Here is an 18913-nt window from a genome sequence, read left to right on the forward strand (position 1 = left end):
ACATAAGCAAACAGAAAAACAAAAAAAACCACATGATCATCTCATTAGATACAGAAAAGGCCTTCAAAAAAATCTAACACTCCTTCATGATAAAAATTCTGGAGACATCGGGGTACAAAGGGCTTGCTAAACATTTTACAGCAGGCTCATAGCCAACACCAAATTAAATGCAGAGAAATACAAATCTATCCCACTGAAATCAGGAATAAGATAAGACTGTCCAGTCTCTCCATGTCTATTCAATATAGTACATGCATTCTTAGAGCAAAAACAACAACTAAAGGAGATCAGGGAATACAAATTGGGAAGGTTGAAGTCAAATGTTATGTGTATACACACACGAACATACACACATATATAAAAATCATACGTATTTGCTGATGTATCATTTAATAAATACAAATATATATGAAAATATATTATACATTTAATATATTACACACAGGTTATTAGTATACATAAATATTATATGTACGTAAAATATGTAATGATAATATATTAGTATTATCATTTGCAGATGATGAGACAAGTTGATCAGTTAGATTAAATTAAAGATCCAGACATAAATCCAAGAAAATAGATACCTGAATTTTTGATAAAGAGGATAGAAATAGACACTGAAAAAAGACAGCATCTTCAATAAGCAGCCCTATTCAAATAGGATAGCTACATGTAGAAGAATTTAAATAGATCCATACTTATCACCCTGTACAAAGTTCAACTCCAAATGTATCAAAGACCTCAACATAAAACCAGAGACATTGAACCTGATAAAGGGAAAGTGGGCAATAGCCTTTAGCCAATTGGCGCAGAAGACAAGTTTCCAAACAAAACACCTATAGCACAAACACTAAGATCAACAATTAACAAATGGGATCTCATGAAACTGACAAGCTTCTGTAAGGCAAAAGACACTGCCAAAAGGACAAAGTGGCAGCCTGCAGAATGGGAAAAGATTTCTACCAACGCCACATCCAATGCAGGACTGATATCCACAATATATAAAGGACTCAAGAAACTAGATAGCCAAACCCCTAAATAATCCAACTAAAAAATGGAGCACAGATCTAAGCAGAATTCTCAGAAAAGGAAACTCAAATGACTGAGAAACCCTTAAAGAAATATTAACTGCCTTAGTCATCAAGGAAATTCACATTAGAAAAACTTTGATAGTTCATGTTACGCAATCAGAGTGGCTATGACCAATAAAAGAAATGACAGTCTGTTCTGGCAAGGATGTGGTGTAAGGGAGTACTCCTCCATTACTGGCTGGAGTACAAGTTTGTATAGACACCATAGAGAGAATTGTGGTTCTTCAGAAAGATGGGACTCGATCTACCTCAAGATCCAACTGTATCACTCTTGAACATATACCCAAAGGATGCTCCATCCTAACACAGAGACACATGCTCAACCATGTTCAATGCTGCTCTTTTCATAACAGCCAGAAATTGGAAACAACCCTAGATATCCCTCAACAGAAGTATGGATAAAACTTACACAATGGAGTATTGTTCAGTTGTTAAAAATTTATGGAATTTATAGGTAAATGGATGGAACTAAAAAAAAATCATCACGAATGAGTAACTCAGACCTAAAAAGACAAATGTGGGATGTGTTTGCTTATATGTGAATATTTGCTATCAATTCAGTGCTAACCATTCTGCAATCCATAAAACCATACTGGTATAGAGTAAGGAACTTGGGGTGTAGGGCAGATAGCTCTTCCTAGGATATGGAAATAGAACAGATAGTTGTGGGTGGGTGGAGGATAGAGGAACTGGAGGATTGAGTGGGAAGGGAGAGTGAGGGGGGTAAAGAGAGTGACAAGAGAGAGGATATGGAGAGAGGCAGCTAAAATCAAGGACTATTTGAGGGGTAGTATGGATACTTGAAACAGCAGAAGCTTCCTAAAGTATGTACACATAAAAAGGGGGTCTAAATGAATTTGTCAAATAATGGAGACAACATAGCACCCTCTGGATATCTCTTGTCACCAATTGAAGCTTCCAGTACTGGGATTGCATTGCATCTGATTGAGTTTTTGGCCAAAGGGGTCCCAGGGACTCCCCAGACCACGCAGGCAGTTGCCAAAACTATTGGTTGTTCTCCGTAATCTGAAGGCAGGTCCTTACTAATGAAGACAACATGTAAACAGCCCAATGGGTACAGAGACCATCAATCTGCTACCTACATAGAGCCCTTGCTCACATGTCCTAGTGTCTTCGGTACAGACGATATTCTGCACACTACCAAAAAAGAAATACCAACCCAGTTATAAACCCTTTGATTTAAAATTGTGTCCTGACCATACAGGGAAACAGTGGCATAAAGATTGTTGGAGTATCCAACCAATATCTGATTGACTAAAGGCCTAATTCATGAGGTGGAACCAATTCCTGATACTGCTTGGGGGACCAAGAATTTAAGATTAGATAGCTCATGTTCCCATGGTAAAACTAAATGCAATTTTTAAAACATAGCAATAAAATGACTCCTAATGACATGTCACTATACTTAGAGATCGTTGTTTTGCTTAGCCGTCATCAGACAGGCTTCCTCTTTCATCAAATAGGAACAAATGGACCCACAGCCAGCTATTATGTGGAGATTTTGAGATCTTTGTACACTCAGCCTTAAATGGGAAATCACCATCAAATCTTGCTCCTTGGGCCCCAGGGAACCCTGTGTAAGAAGGGGTAGAAAGAGTATAAGAGCCAGATGACATGGAGGACACCAAGAAAACAAGGCCCTCTGAAACAACATGAAAAGAGCTCATATGAAGTCAAATAGACTGTGGCAGCATGTACAGGGCCTGCATAGGACTGAACCACATCATCTGTGTGTATTTCATGACTTTCAGCTAAGTGTTTTTATGGGATTCCTGAGGGTGCAAACAAGTGACTAGGTTTCTTGTGCCTTCTCTTGGGTCCCTTTTCCTTCTGTTTGTTTTGTCCAATTCCAATTTGTTAGTTTTTGTTTTATTTTATTTTATTGTGTGTGTGAGAGAGAGACAGACACAGACACAGAAAGAGAGACAGAGAGGGAGGTGAAGAGAGAGATAGACAGACAGACACGGGAGAGAGAGAGAGAGAGAGAGAGAGAGAGAGAGAGAGAGAGAGAGAGAGAGAGAGAGAGAGAGAGAGAGATGGGGGAAGATTCTACTTATTTCAGTTCCCAGAGTAGATCCCTTTGTCCTTTCCAGATGTCCTGGCTTCTCCCTTGAATATCTGGACACAACTTGTCTGTAATATTCTAAAATGTCATAACTGCATTTCTTTGTCTTAGATTAAAAACATTATAATGAGTTCTTAGTCTATCAAGTTGAAAGCTTTTACTCTTGTTATGAAAGATTTCTTGAGTTATTCTTTTGATAATAATCTTCCCTTGTTCTTTTTCTGTAATCTTTGTTTCACAAATATAAGATCTTTTAGACTTACTCTCTAGTTTTCTCATTATATATTTCATTTCTTGTTACTTTGTAGAGATTTAGCATTAATATTTCCCAAAGAATTTTAATTTATAGCCATATGTTTGGATGTTATGAGACAAGAGCTCTCTTGTCTGCTGTGGATTCTGTTTCCTTCAACATCATCTTTACCTTTTTATGGTTTTGCTTCTTTTGATACGTATTTTTCTGCTCTCTGAATCATTTTGTGATGGCTAAAGAAAATTCATTTTGTACTAGAGATCCATCTTGGTACCTAATAACTGTTTGTGTCTGACTCAAGTTCCTCGAAGATAAGTTCCTGACAACCCTGACTCCTTGATCCCTACCCAAAAATGTGCAGTCATGACCATCTGCTTGTTACTAACTGCTGGTTTCGGCTTCTATAATTTTGCTTATGCAGATGTTCAAAGATTAGTTTGAAGTTACCATCATCATCTATCTAGTCTTGATAGAGCAAATCAGTTCTTGTGGTTTTTGCCTTTAAAAGTCCTTCCTTTAAATCAGGCTATGGTGGCATATACCTTTATTCCCAACATTTGGGAGGCAGAGGCAGGAGGATGGTAAAGTTCCAGGCCAGCCTGGTCTACAGAGTGAGTTACAGGACATCCAGAACTGTTACACAGAAAAACCCTATCCCGAAAAAGGGGGACAAATAAAAGAAAAAAGGGGAAAGAAAAATTCCTTCCTCCCCGTGCCTTTGCACTGCTTGTTTCTGACTTGGACTAAAGACTGTGTGGCCCTGCCAGCAGTTTTAATAAATCTGGCTAATTATAATCTGAATCGAGTCTTTCCCTGGTGGTCTCAAACTCCAGAACAGTTTCTGTGTCTTCTAGTTTTGGTTTGTGTTTGCTTTACTCTTTCTATTGCTCCTCCCCTCCCTCTCCCTTCCAGGGAAGGACTCACGAGGCAGGTTGGCATTTTTGTGTGCCCTGCACATTAGCCAAGTCATGCCTTCCAATTGGAGTCTCTAAGTCTAATCATAGGTCTGTCCAGGACCCTATCTTAGATTAATCAGATCTTCCACTCCAGTGTCCCATAACTGGACACTTTGAGCCCTGTTGTCAGTGATCTGGAAACATGGGATACAAAGGGGGTTTCGGGTGCACTAGTCAGGATGAAGGCCTTCATTTGGTGTCTCATCTTCAACTTTGTACCCCACCCCCATTGTGCTGTGTATACCCTTGTTTACCTCTCGGGTTCTCAAGACTGGCAAGGGGATGTCCCTAAAAATCCCTGGTGGGGATTTCCCCAATACATTAGTCTGTCTTTCACCCCACGGTGAGTTCTGCGTGGCTCTATCCATTCTCCAGCACCCCGCGGTTCTTCATGTTCTCTACTGTGAACACAGCTCCCTCTCACACAAGCTGTGTGAGCTGCTTCCATGGAGCTTTTAAAATCATTCTACATCCTTCTTTTCACATTTCCAGTTTCTAATTTCTGGGTTGGCTTTGCGGTGGGGTCTGTTCCCTCCACTGTTTGTGTGTCAATGACTATTTTATCGAGGCATTTTAAATGACAATTTTGAAAGAGTAGGCAAAGAACAACAACAAAAATCCGCATATATCTAGTCTGCAGTATTTAATTATCATATGGATTCTCACACAGCATTAGCCCCAAATTTTGGTGACACAGGCAATCAGTGCCACTTTTCTCTGATCGTAAGTCACAGGAGGATTTATAATCACCTGTTGGTGAAATGAAAGCCTTTCCATTCTTCTATAATAGACAACGTTCAAAAGGTAAAAAGAAAAAAAAAAGACTTCCAAGCCTGGGGGACTCATTTGTATCCCTGTCTACCAAAGAAACTTGGAAAACAGATCAAACTCAGAGATCCCATTATACAAAGGAAATCCACGTGTAATTGAACTGTGCTCAGGAAATGTAGATTGTGAAGAGGAGGGTTATGCAATAGAATGGGGTCCCCTCGAGGGAAGCTTTCCACATCACATAATGATTATTCTAGCCACTGGCTATTAAGTTCTTTTGAAAGACAGGGAATTAAAGTGGCTCCCACTTAGCCAGAGCAGACACATTTTATGCCATCTGAGGATCTCACCTCAGTGACATTCCAGCTGTGCTTATCTTCCTCTCTGAAACTGCTGTTTCCACATGAATGGGCACAGACATTATGCCCAGCCCAGCATGTCTGACTCATTATTGCAGGATGAACGATGCTGTGTGATTCTGCCTGGGGCTGCTAGAAGGAGGAGATGTTCTCTGGATTCCCTCCTCCTAACAAGTCTGTGTCCCTTGATTTCATAACCGTTAAATTCTAAAGGAATGTTGATGCCAATGGGGAAGAAAATAATTATGACCCAGGGAATTTTAATGAAACCTGCAGCTTACAACTCTTGACTTTGTAGGGTACCATGGAATCCTCCTTTGTGATATTAAAATGGAGGAGCCTTATAAACCTTGTTTTGGCTTCTCCCCCCACTTATTATATTCCTCAAATACGTACTATATACAGTTGCAAGGCAAATTTTCCTTTCCTTTCATTGGTGTCATTAGATTGCTCTTTTATAATCACTAACAGCAGCCTATGATAGAATTAACTTCCAATGCATCTGTGTAGCTTTTAAGACCTTCCAGTGAGCAGATGAACTGCCCTCCTCACTGTCCCTAATGTTCTGCTCTTCCACAGGGTTCACTTCCATTCATTCAGTTCCACTTATACAGCATGAAAAGGGGAGAAATGAAGACCCTGCTATCTAGAAAGGCAAAGACTAATGGAGAGGGTGAGTAAGTCCAAAGCTGAGTTGGCTGAGTGGGAACACAAGGCATAAGTAGAACACTTGGTAGGGATGTGGAATGTGAGAGCCTGTTCTGCATGTAGGCTTTATCAGTAAAGAATTGTGGAGTGAGGAAACAAGCTTAGAAAAGCTAGTCAGATGACAGGTATCCAACATGGGGTGGGACAGAGCACAGTAGAGAATATTAATCTGCCTCTTGAAGTCCTTCCATGATCCAGTTCAAGGATCCTCAATCTAGGAAACTTTTCCATTACTGTTTTGATAGATATCTTGGAACAGGTCAGTCTTTGTCTTACTACAGTTCTGTCACTGGTACTGGTCCTGGGGTCTCTGCTCATGTTGCCCTTTGGTGGTGCAGGTAGGAGAGGAAGCAGTCTTCTAGGTTAGGGCTTATGAATGCTTCCTGCTGAGGTACCAGAAGGAACCTGGGTATCATGGGCACAAGCCAACCCATCCTGGTGTACTTTTTCTACTTATTTAAAAAATTAATCTATTCAAAAACTCCTGAGATTGTCTCAGAATGTGGTGGGACCTGGGCATCCTCGGATGCTTCAGTCACATTCCACACCACAGCACTCTACACAAGACAAGAGACCTGTGATAGTTCCATTACTCAAGCAGTTTGGGAGCTTAGATCTACAAGTAAAAGGTTCATCAATTCTTTGCTGTCTTCTATCTTTCTTAAACTCTGAACGACTTTGTTACTTCTTATTAAACACAGATGCTATATAGCTTTTGGTTACAAGCACAAGTTGAAAGCAAGCCTAACACAAAATAGTTGTTCACTAAGCATTTGCTGTATGTGGCCTATGTTTGTAGGTATTCACTATAGAGGGGGAAAAAGGGAACCTGGAGAATGAAGGTGTAGAGGCAATGTTGAGGCTTTTCTAAGTCTCCTCAGGTGGCAAATGATTGGTTGTAAAAGGAAAGAGTTTAAACCCATGAGAGCCAAACCAAAGAAACAGCAAGGACCATCATTTTCTCACGAAGAACATGACATCAATTTCATCATGCTTTAAGACATTCAGTTATCTTCTAAAACTGGAGAAGGTAGTTTGTTGATTTCCTGAAGTGAATTTCTATGTCTTGCTATTTTTTATGGAATCACTCAACACAGTGAAAAGAAAGTATAGTGTGAAGAAGGGTGCACGGATCCATCGAAGGATACATTCCGGTGTTCATCTGCTGCACCCCCAAGTCTATCATCTACACAGGCTCACTGTATTCTGAAGTTATAGGCATTTCTTTGCTGGAACTTGTCAGTGCTCATTCATCTGACACTGTACACATGGCAGAACATCCCACACCATTCTGCAGATGTCTTGATTATCATATATCCATTAATTTATTTAGAAAAATGACTCTTTACAGAATAAGTTATTAGCACCCCATTCAAAAACCTTACTGCACAGTCCCAAGATGTGAATATTACATAAGGCATATCTAGAGGCTTAAAGTGATGTATTAACCAGGGTATGTCAGAACAGCAAGAGTTTTGACCTTGTTCATTTTGGAAGGCACCAACAATGTCAATTCGGTAACGTACCAAATGTTTGAATTATTCTGACATCACCTCACCTGCTTATAATACAGTCTTCTCACCAGCACAAGTGCCTTTATTATGTTGTTAATTTTCTACTTAGTGATACACTCTGGTAGCATTAGCTTTTAAATTTCTCTCACCACTCATTTTTCTCCGTTTTAAAAATAATCCGGCTTGCTTAATTAATGCCAAGTCTTTCCAATATAACCAAGATCATTTGCTGTATTAAGGACTTTCTGATCATTGCCACATTTTCAAATTATACTAATTTTGAGTATTAGGCCATGGCTTTAAATTCCACTCTGCCGTATTTAGTATTCCACTCTTCAGAAATCCATTTACATGTTACTTCACTTTCTCTTCATTTATCTTGTGGTTTAGTTTTGGTAACTATGTTTTAGTATGCAATAGGTTTTAGCTCCTTAAGGATTAATATCTTGTTAAATATATATTAAATCTATATTGTCTTTTAAATTCTTCTCTACCTACTAAATTCTCAATTCACATGTGTTCAGTTCATGACAGACAACGTAATAAAAGATGAGTTTTTTTTTTACCAAAGAAAATACCTTAGAGAGGTCCTTGGCATTGCCTTAAAATCTACTAATTCATGTAATTACTTTTCTCTAGAATAAGCTCAATAATCCCTCAACTGCCTTTCCAATAAGCGCAACATCCAAACACTAGGTGGAGCTAGAGGAACCTCTTAGAAGAGGGGGAAGGAAGGCTTGTAGAAGCCAGTGGGCTTGAGGACACCCTAAGAACATGGTCCAAAGAATCAACTAAGCAGGGCTCATAGGAGCTCACAGAGGCTGAAGGGACAATTAGGAAGTCTGCATGGATCTGCACTAGGTTCTCTCTGTGTATGTGATGGTTGTATAGCTCAGTGTTCTTGTGGGAATCCTAACGGTGGGAGTGGGGGCATCTCTGACTCTTTTACCTGCTCTCGGCACCATTTTTCTTCTACTGGATTGTCTCATCCAGCCTTGATATGAGGGTTTGTGCCTAGTCTTATTGTGTTTTGGTGTGCTGTGTTCAGCTGACATCACTAGGAGACCTGCTCTTTTTTTTTTTTTTTGTTTTTTGAGGAGAAAGAAGAGGTGGATTAGGGGGAAGAGGGAAGGGAACTGGAAGGGACGGAGGGAAGGGAGGTTGCAGTCAGGATGTAACGTATGAGGGAATAGAAATAAAAAAGTATAACACAATCAGAGATATAGAAAACATTAGTTGCCTTTCTTGACGAGTTTGCTCCTCAGTAGTTTCCATGGCACATTCCAGAGAGTTCTGAAGAGACTGCAATTGGTTTAAAGTCTCCTTCAACAAAAACCGAGTCACAAATTGTTCCAAGTTGGAGGCTTCTTGGTAGTCCTATAGGTTACAAAAATGTAATTAAAACTTCGGTAGAGACAAACATCCAGGGACATATTTTCCCCTCAACTACCCATCACTCTGAGATCAATCCTTGGAAGGGAAAGTGGAGAGAGGTAAGAGGTGTTGCTCAGAAGTCTATGGTAGGTCTCTGCCCAACTGTCAGAGGCTGAATTTAAAAACAGACTCGATTATATCGCTTCTCATTACACCTGCCTAAAATTTAGCAAAAAAGACCAACCCTAGCAAAATTAAGTAATAGGTATCTGTGGGGAAAAAGAAAAAAAATTCTGGAGAAAAACGTTAGAGTGTAACTGACTTCCTTTGTTCTGTTTCATGCAAGTAATGACCATGACATCTTATATTTTCTCTTTCACCAATAAAATACAGTCATGTTTCAACAAGTGTCTTAATTCATTCTTGATGCATTTATCATGATTTATCTGTATTCCAGAGAAGGCAGAGAAATTAGGTGTAGTTAGGATCTGGAAAATGTTAGGAATGGAACAGTTAGCCAGTTGTGGTGGCACACACTGGTAGGATTTGCTGAAGGAGGCAGAAGCAGGATGATTATGAGTTCTAGGCCATCCTGGGCTACACATTTAAACAAACAAACAAAAAGGCCGGGTGTTGGTGGTGCACATCTTTAATCCCAGCATTCGGGAGGCAGAAGCAGGCAGATCTCTGTGAGTTCAAGGCCAGCCTGGTCTACAGCGAGAGTTCCAGGACAGCCTCCAAAACAATACAGAGAAACCCTGTCTCGAAAAACCAAAAAGCAAACAAACAAACAAAAAAAGTTTACTTAATCCGTTCATGTCCTGCTCAGCCATGCTAAAGACTAACAACTTCTATCATAAAAATTCAATTTCACAGGTTGACTTGGAGCTAACAGTGGCATTTGCCCAGCTTCTCATGGCAAGTGAGGAAGCGAGGGAGCAGTGTCTTTCAACACGCCTAATGCTGCCACCCTTTAATACAGTTCCTTGTGTTGTGGTGACCCCAATTATAAAATTATTTTCATTAATACTTCATGACTGTAATTTTGCTACTGTTATGAATTGTAATATAAATATCAGTGTTTTCTGATGGTCTTAACAACCTCTATGAAAGGGGTGCTTAACCCTGAAGGGATCTTGACCTACAGGTTGAGAACCACTGCTCTAGATGCTATGAGCTGCTAACCTGTAACATCTTAGGGAGAACTGAGGAGGAAAGCTAGGTTAGTAAGAATGAAATGGCAGCGGAATCTTCCATTCAAGTTACAAGAAACCAGCTAAATCTGACTTTTTAACATCCAGTAGTGCTATGGTTTGAATCTCAAATATCCTTGTAGGCACATTTTGAATGTCTGCTTTCCAGTTGGTAGGGTTATTTTCAGAGGCTGTCAACCTTTCCGAGATGAGGAATGAGTCAGTCAGACCAGAGGAAGCAGGTCACTAGTCATGGGCCCTGAAGGTGCTGTCAGTGTCACAGACTCGCTTCTAGGCTGTGTCTTCCCTACTCTGTCTTGAGCTAAAATAAATCTTTCCCCCTTAAATTGTGTCTGTGAGACAGTCTGGTCACAGTGATAAGGAAGTAAGTTATTCAGGTGGGAATTTGACTTTAGTCAATGAGAAGATGTATTTGCTTCTGTCCCTAAACAAAATGATATTTTTCATGATGGAAAACACAAAACTAAAAGGAATGATGGTGTTGAGATACAGCCATGGGCCACAATGTTCTGGGAAGCTAGAAAGTGTGGTTGCAAATCCAAACAAATGAAATATAGTTATTTAACTTACCTTTTGAGACATCACCTTTCTCACTTGCAAATTAGGCTAAGAAACTCCAGCATGCATTACAAACTGAATATATTCTGTGCTTCCATCAATTCTAAATTATTAAGTATTTGCTATTGTCCTTCTGATAGCAATTATCTTTTTCCCACAGAATAACATCATAGAAAATGTCATTTAGCAAAATTTTCAGTCATCGGCCTTTAAAAGAGCCCATTCCTTAGAGTTGAAAACCTAGGAAATTTTCTTATTCACAAACCTAGCAGCTCTACTTAAGAAGTCAAAACTGTCCTTAAACTCTACTTAAAAAAATAGTCATAAAATACAATGTCCCATGCTTACAGTAGGCATAAGAGTTTTGGATAAGTTGAATTGAGTTGAAATATACAAAATACCTCATTTGATTTTAGAGGTTACTAAGTTTTGGCAGTCAAAACTTCACAGAATTATTTCTCAGTAATTATTTTACAACCAAGGAAGCTTTCCATTGAGCTCAAGTGTGTTGATGGAACAAAGGCTGATTTGATTCTTACCCTGCAGTTGTTCTCATTTCACCAACACATATTTTAAAAATAAAATTTATTAAAATGAACACAAGACACAATTGCATAGCCAGATTATGCCAGCTCATCTGCATCTCAGGGTAAACTATGACTAATCCCAAGCAGGATGGCAAGTTTTGTACTTGTTTGCAGACAGCCTTGAACAGTGAAGAGACAATACATTCAGTGAGCAATGACTACAGAGCTGGCCTTACTTTTTCTCATTTAAATGTTAAATATTTGTCACTATTATATCAGGCTAGACAAAGGTTCTTTGGTTGTTTTTTTTTTTTTTAAGTTAGCCAATGGCAGCACTCCATTCATAGCTTTTTTTGACTTTAGCTTCTTAGACATAGGGAATGCTATATACATGTATATATATATATATATATATATAACTAAGGTAAGTATTCACTTGATATTTAAGTGACTGGTTTTGTAGATAAATGTCTACCTTAAACTTTTTATTACGTTGATATTGTATTTCTATATATAAAGACTTCAGTGAACTTAGATACTTTGAAAATAATTGTTCTTTGACAATTCCATACACATACGATTTATCTTCATCAGTTCACCCCCCCCACACACACATACATACACACTTCCCTCTCTTATTTGCCTGACACCCCATTTGGACCAGTGCATCTGCCTTCTATTTTTGTGCCTTTAAAACACTCCATTGAATTTATTTTTTTTAAGTTTAAATTAGAAACAATCTTATTTTACATATCAATCCCAGTTCTGTCTCCCTCCCTTCCTCCAATCTTCCCACCAACCTCCCCCCTTCCCGCCCCTTCCCATTCTCCAGGGAGAGTGAGGGAGGCCTTCCATGGCGAATCATTGAAAACAGTCACATCATTTGGGGCAGGACCTAGGTCCTCCCCCATGTCTCTAGACTGAGAAGTATCCCTCCATGGGGGAATGTGCTTCCAAAGTCCATTCATGCACTAGGGATAAATACTGGCTCCACTGCCAGAGACCCCATAGACTGCCCTGGCCTGTCAACTGACACCCACGTTCAGGGTGCCTGGTTCAGTCGTATGCTGTTTCCCAGCTGTCAGACTGGGGTCCATAAACTCCCACTTGCTCAGGTCAGCTGTTTCTGTGGGTTTCCCCAGCATGGTCTTGACCCCTTTGCTCATCCCTCCTCTCTCGCTACAACTGGACTCGAGGAGTTTGGCTCAGCGCTTAGCTGTGGATCTCTGCTTTTGCTTTCATCAGCTACTGACTTTTGTGTGCACAGGTGTGGGATTATTACTGGATCATGGTCAGCTTGCCAGTGGCTACACCCTCTGAAGAAAAACGACTGCCCCTTCTCTACCATTCATTAACTGCTAATGTCTCTTCCACTAGGGATAGAGCCTTACATGCTCCTCCCCCACCATGCAGGAATGTCAACAGGCTGGATCTTATGGAGGTACCTGAACTTATTATGAATCATGAGTGCAATGGCCATGTCATGTCCAGAATATAAAGTTTCAGAGACCTTCTCCCTACTCCCCAGCTCTTACATTCTTTCTTCCCCATCTTCTGTGATGTTCCCTGAGCCTTAGGGGAGAGGTATGGTATGGATGTCCTGTGTAATGCTGATCACAAAGTTAGACATTTAAGGAAAATTAAAATCAGCCTGGATCTTCTATCATTGCTCTACCATAGCAAAACAGGTGTTATTTCGTACTTATTCTTCTACAGCACTCTGGAGAGTTTGGGATAACATTATGAAATGTTCTACCCCAGTTGGGAAAGAATGTTGAACAGAGATGTTGAGAGCCCAACATTGACAAGGGTGGGAAATGAGATGAGGCTTTGGGAGATTAAGACTTTTTAAACAGTATCAAAGGGTTGCTGTCATATGCTCCTCATAGGAACAAGGAGAATAAATAACTGGTCTTCTTTAAAAACATTTAAACTATTTTTTGCTAGTTTACTTGTAGTAGTGCATTTTGTGATGGCGTTTTCATACACTCTCTGCCACTGCTATTCCCTCAGTGCCCTCCCTTGTGATTTCATGTCATACATGATTCTATTGTCCCCTTTCTTCACCCTCTCAATCCTTGTTATTTCATCCTTCCCTCTATAGTTCCTTTTCTAGTCTCATCACACACACTCACACACACACACACACACACACACACACACACACACGCTCACACACATTCAAACCTATGTTATGCATATGAGATAGAATATGCAGTATTTGTCTTTAAATAGGGCTACCTTGTGACCACTCCTGGGTATGTATCCAAAGGATTCTGAGTCCTGACGTGACGTTGCACTATCACAATACTCAGGACACATAACTGGTTGAGGTACTCATCAACAGATGAACTGATAGAGAATACAATGTACATATACAGTGGAATTTCATTCAGTCATGAGAGAAAATGAATTATGACAGATGGAACAGAAATCATTACTCTAAATGAAAGAAGTCCTTGATTTCTAACACTCCTGTTTATCCTCCCAGCTTGACCTCAGAGCACTGTCTTCATAGCCTTTAAAGACCTGGAACCAACATTTAATTTCACATAGTCCCGTTCCCTTTTCTGTGTTCCAGGAACATCTTTCTTTACTTGGGGAATATGGCTTGGCATTTTATATTGTAATCTTGTGTTAAGTCCTTAGGTGTAAAGATTATATATTTTTCATCTCTGTTTCCTGTGTGTTCAGAATAGCTTCTGGCCCACACCAGCTGCTCCCGAAATGGTTAAAGAGTATGTGAGGAACAGGACACTACATAAAGACCTTGGGAGCCTGAAGGAGCGTCTGAGCCCGGGGTGCTCTAGATGCCTGCAGTCACCAGTTTGCCCCCTATGTGTGGCTCTTGCTGTTTGCACATGCCTGCTTTGCCTGACCATGTGGCTCTGCTATAAAGGGAAGTACAGCTTTGCTCTCAGCAGACTGTTTGTCCTCATTTCATTTTTTTTGGACCATTTGTTAGCTTTCCTCCTTTCTTTCCTCTGGATCCCATACTTTGAGACGCAGACCCAGGTGGCACAGATCCAACCTCCTTCCCGTCTCCCACACACACGCAGATGTTCCTTTGGAAGGCAGTGGCAAAGAAGCAGATGGAAAATTAAATAGATAGCAAGCTGGGAAATGTCAAAGCCTGGACCTTTTATCCTCAACAAATGTATTGATAGAGAAGTACAAAAAGCGATCTTTTCATTCCTGTCTCCCCAGAAGACTGGAGTGTTGGTATTTGACACATGTTTATTTGAACAAAGCTCAGTGCTAGGACAATGGAGGGAAGAACTTCCAGGAATCTATAAAGCATGGGATAGCAAATGCGTGAATGGTGCTGGGTGTCTGGATTCTTTGTTTTCAGACATTGTTCAGTCTTCCTGTCTATTAGGAAGGTAATGGAGAAGTGAGAGCTGATGCTATTTCTTAGATCCATATGATGTTTACTCAAGTCATTGGTGATTGAATCATTAGGTTGAAATTGTTAGTATATATACGGATATAACATACTATATATATATATATATATCCTTAAAATTTCCATTTTTGCTTTTGGAAAGCCAAAATGCTAGCATCTGAATTGTAGGTGATGTGTGTGTGTGTGTGAGAGAGAGAGAGAGGGGGAGAGAGAGAGAGAGAGAGAGAGAGAGAGAGAGAGAGAGAGAGAGAGAGAGAGAGAGAGACTGCAACAGGGCTTGCATTCATTCAAGTAAAAATCCCAGCATTTGAAGTTAACCTGAAAACTGTGTTTCTTAGGGGACCACCTGTGCATCTTAATTGAAAGATCCTTTCTCAGCAAGTGAGCACAGCACATCTGCATGATGGAAGAGTGGAGAATTTGGGTACTAACCCAGTGTGAGTCATCTCAATTTATCAGGAACTTAGAACATCAGACTTGTTTGTTTGCATTTGCAGCATTTGAAATGTAATTAAGTCAGTGGAATCCAGTCACAATGTCTCTTTCCTGAGGACCATCAGGCACTGTCACATTTGGCAAGGCTACTGCTTCTATTGGCCTCTGATACAAGCTTCCATAGCCCACACACTGCTCTGGTGTGAGATAGCTTCTTTATTTTTAAACATTGTTCAATATTCCTGTCTATTACAAAGGTTATGGAGAAATAAAAGCTGACACTATTTCTCAGATCCAAATAATGTTTACTCAAGCCACTGATAAATCACACGTATAATGAATCACTGTGTGGAAATTGTTAGTCATCCATATGCCTTTGGAGGGAGGAAAGGGAAGTAGAAATGGCGTCACTATATGATAATCTTAAAAATAAAATAAAAAATCCCCAAAAAACTTTCTGAAGATGACCACATGAGTTCTGCTCTGTGATCATGCCATTTGACAGCTGTGAGAACTTACAAAAGTGTTCTATTTTTCGAAGTTCCCACAACTGTTAAGGATATTTATCACCAGGTTGTTTCTAGGGGCGAATGAAGAAAGCCAGGTTAAATGCAGGGTAAGTTGTCTAGCTCATAGATTTTGATAAATGTTTATTATCTCTATTAATGTTATGAAGGAGGATGCCAGTAGCTCACAAATAAAAAAGACGTAAACTTATTGCTATAATAAGATATGTTAGAATTTCTGCCAAGAAAAATGCTCAGTTGGCATTTGATTTGCCATGGGTTCCCTATATAAATTAATTTTAAAAAAATTATTTATACCTGTATTTTCATTTTAAAAGTTTAATTTTTGCCGGGCGGTGGCGGCGTACGCCTTTAATCCCAGCACTTGGGAGGCAGAGGCAAGCGGATCTCTGTGAGTTCGAGGCTGGGCTGGACCAACAGCCTCCAAAACAATACAGAGAAACCCTGGCTCATAAAAACCAAAAAAAGTTTACTTTTCAAAAATCTTTTGAGATATAATTGTATCATTTCTTCTTCCCCTTTCCTCCTTCAAGACCCTCCCATTTACCCCTACCCCCCCAATCCTAAACAATCTCAGCACAGTCTGCCAGTCTGTATATTAGTTTACTATTACTTGCGTACATGTTTTTAGGGCTATATACCTCTATTTCCTACCCCATACCTGTTAGCTTGCCTTCTTTAAGATACACACATTTCATGTACAGATGTGCTGCTATGTTTAAGCTGTGATTCACGGAATTGTCTTTGAGGAGTACCAATTTAGAGTGTAGAGTTCTGCAGCAGAGTCAAAAAGTCATTATACTCTTGATTTACTTCTCACTAAGGCTAAATACTGATCAGTACAGTCATCCTTCCAGTATTTTGCCTCCTCTCAACATTGTCTTACATCCTTCTAGCAAATGCCCCATTTACCAGGATCTTTCTTCAATTCCGTTTCTTTCTCTGACTTCACTGTGTTCTCTTCATTTTTGTTCCAGATTGTTAGTTGTGTGGTCAAACTTCTTTTGCCTTCTTAAGCCTGTGTGGGCTGAACCTCACCATCTACACTCAGTCCCCTGTTCAGTATCACAGAAGTCTAGAAAGCAAAACAAATGACTACCAGGACTCGTAAAGAAGGAGAGTCTAAGCAAGAAGGGAGTAGGAAACAAATGACCACATATAATACCTTGATATGAAAGAAGGAAGGAGAAATAGAAAGTAGCCAAGAAAGGAAACAAAAGGATATTAGTGGAAATGACAGTTATGGAAGACAGAATAGTCAACCTACTGACAATGCAATTCAAAAGAAGACAATCTGAATCCAGGAGATGACTGGAGCACAAGGATCAAACACTTAAGAAAGCATTCCTGAAATAAAAGAGATTCCCCATTAAACACCTGCATGCTGCAATTAGGGCTATCAATTCAGAACAACACAGTACTTGAAAAGACAAAGCAAAAACCAGGTGTGATGGTGCACACCAGTGAGGCTGAGGCAGGAGGATATTGAATTCTAAGAGAGACTGGGTCACATAGCAAGATCCTGCCTTCCCCCGAAGAGGTAAAATTTCGTTGTGTACAGAGTCACAAAAGATATCATGCAACTTAAGAGGTGAACTATACATCAAACAAAAATTTATGACTTTCAAAAGGTCATACTTTTATGTTAGAAAAATAAAACAAAATGCTTGTTTTTAAAGTAAAGCGATCTAAGAATTTCAGAAAAATTTGACTTCCATGATGAAAGTCTTCCTGTGTCCCATGACCCAACAAATTGTCAACATTTAAGAACTCTGGTATAATAACATTACTGTGACCTTTTCTCAGGAATCCATTAGACCACACCTACAGAGAGCCAAAACGACTAGAGATCTTCAAATGGTGATGATTTAGGTTGTAAGTATAGGCAAACTGAGTGTAGAGGTGAGACACTGGTTTTAGGCCACTGGAGTATGCAAGCAGCCATAGAAGCTTTTCAAATGAAAAGTATGGCTGTGTTCATAGACCTCAGAAAATCAGCAGTTGGCAGAATCCATCATCTTTATTTGGGCATTCAGTATCAAAGGCTGCCACTATCAAAACATGTGACTCACAGCCTGTGAGTGTTGATGAAAGGGAGCTCAAAGCCCCAGTCTTATCAAGTAAACGCTGGACTTGGCTGAGAATTTGGAGCGAACACTGAGTTCTGAGGACCTTGTTACCATAGCTAGGTAAACAGTGATACCTGAACTGCGAGCACAGTTTAGTTGATCTGCTATGGACACATTGAAACATAGGTAAGTAAAGTAGACTGAGGGCAACCTGCATTGTAAGAGTGATATAACAGGTAGAAATTTAGCACAGTTCTGGTTTCCTGGGCTGAAGACCCACACCACGTGATGAAGCCACAGGGAAAGGAAAGGATGAGACAACTGTGCCTGCTAGCAGTTTGAAGGATCACAGCTTAGCAGTTTGAAGGATCGGGGCTTTGCGAGAGCATGTCAAAAAGTTCCCAGAGTCACTGGTTGCTTTTTGTTTTGTTGATCCGGGGAGGCAAGCAGTTATTTCTGTAATGTTCACTTTAAAATCACCAGACTCTCCACTTATTACTGCTGCTTTCCTATTGTTGCTTCATTGGACAACAAAAAGGTCAAGATGTGTGTAAGAACCAGTCTGGTTGAGATAAGCTATCTTCATGTATGTGAACAGCTGTGGGAATAGACAGATATAGGCTGTAAAATATGGGACTCCTTGGCAGGCAGCTGGACCAGAAAGTGTGTAAACACTTCCAACCTGCAATCTCTATCACCCTCATATGCTATCCCTTCAACAGCTAGCCTGCATTTCTTTGAAGTATAACACAGTACCAAATGGTGCATTTTTCAGTACAAAGACTGCTGGCCTACATTTGTACATAAATTATGCTCAACTTATATTTGTTGATTACAAAATATTACCTTTTTCCCCTGGTAAATACAGTGCTTTATACCTTACTGCTCACATATTTGCTTTCAGTATAATTTTAAGCTCACAGAACAAGTATAAGACAGTGCTGAAGCAAACCCAACCCCAAGGCGACAGCCTCTGATGTGATCCCTGCTATTTTAGTCATGCTGCTATAATGTCTTCAGTTAACATCTCCAAGTCACTGAGTTTCCAGACAGAAATGCATTTCC

At 39.9% G+C, this 18913-nt stretch overlaps 1 protein-coding gene across 1 annotated transcript in view; it reads right to left on the reverse strand.

Annotated features, from left to right (window-relative positions):
* The window catches only part of Necab1 (N-terminal EF-hand calcium binding protein 1), a 170858-nt gene that overhangs the window by 34312 nt on the left and 117633 nt on the right, over positions 1-18913 (reverse strand). Inside the window, exon 6 of the mRNA XM_005066820.4 lies at positions 8979-9115. Coding sequence (XP_005066877.1) covers positions 8979-9115 — 137 coding nt within the window. The remainder of the gene's footprint in view (positions 1-8978; positions 9116-18913) is intronic.

The sequence above is a fragment of the Mesocricetus auratus genome, unplaced genomic scaffold, assembly GCF_017639785.1.
Source record: "Mesocricetus auratus isolate SY011 unplaced genomic scaffold, BCM_Maur_2.0 Super-Scaffold_6730, whole genome shotgun sequence".
In the NCBI taxonomy this organism is placed as follows: Eukaryota; Metazoa; Chordata; class Mammalia; order Rodentia; family Cricetidae; genus Mesocricetus; species Mesocricetus auratus.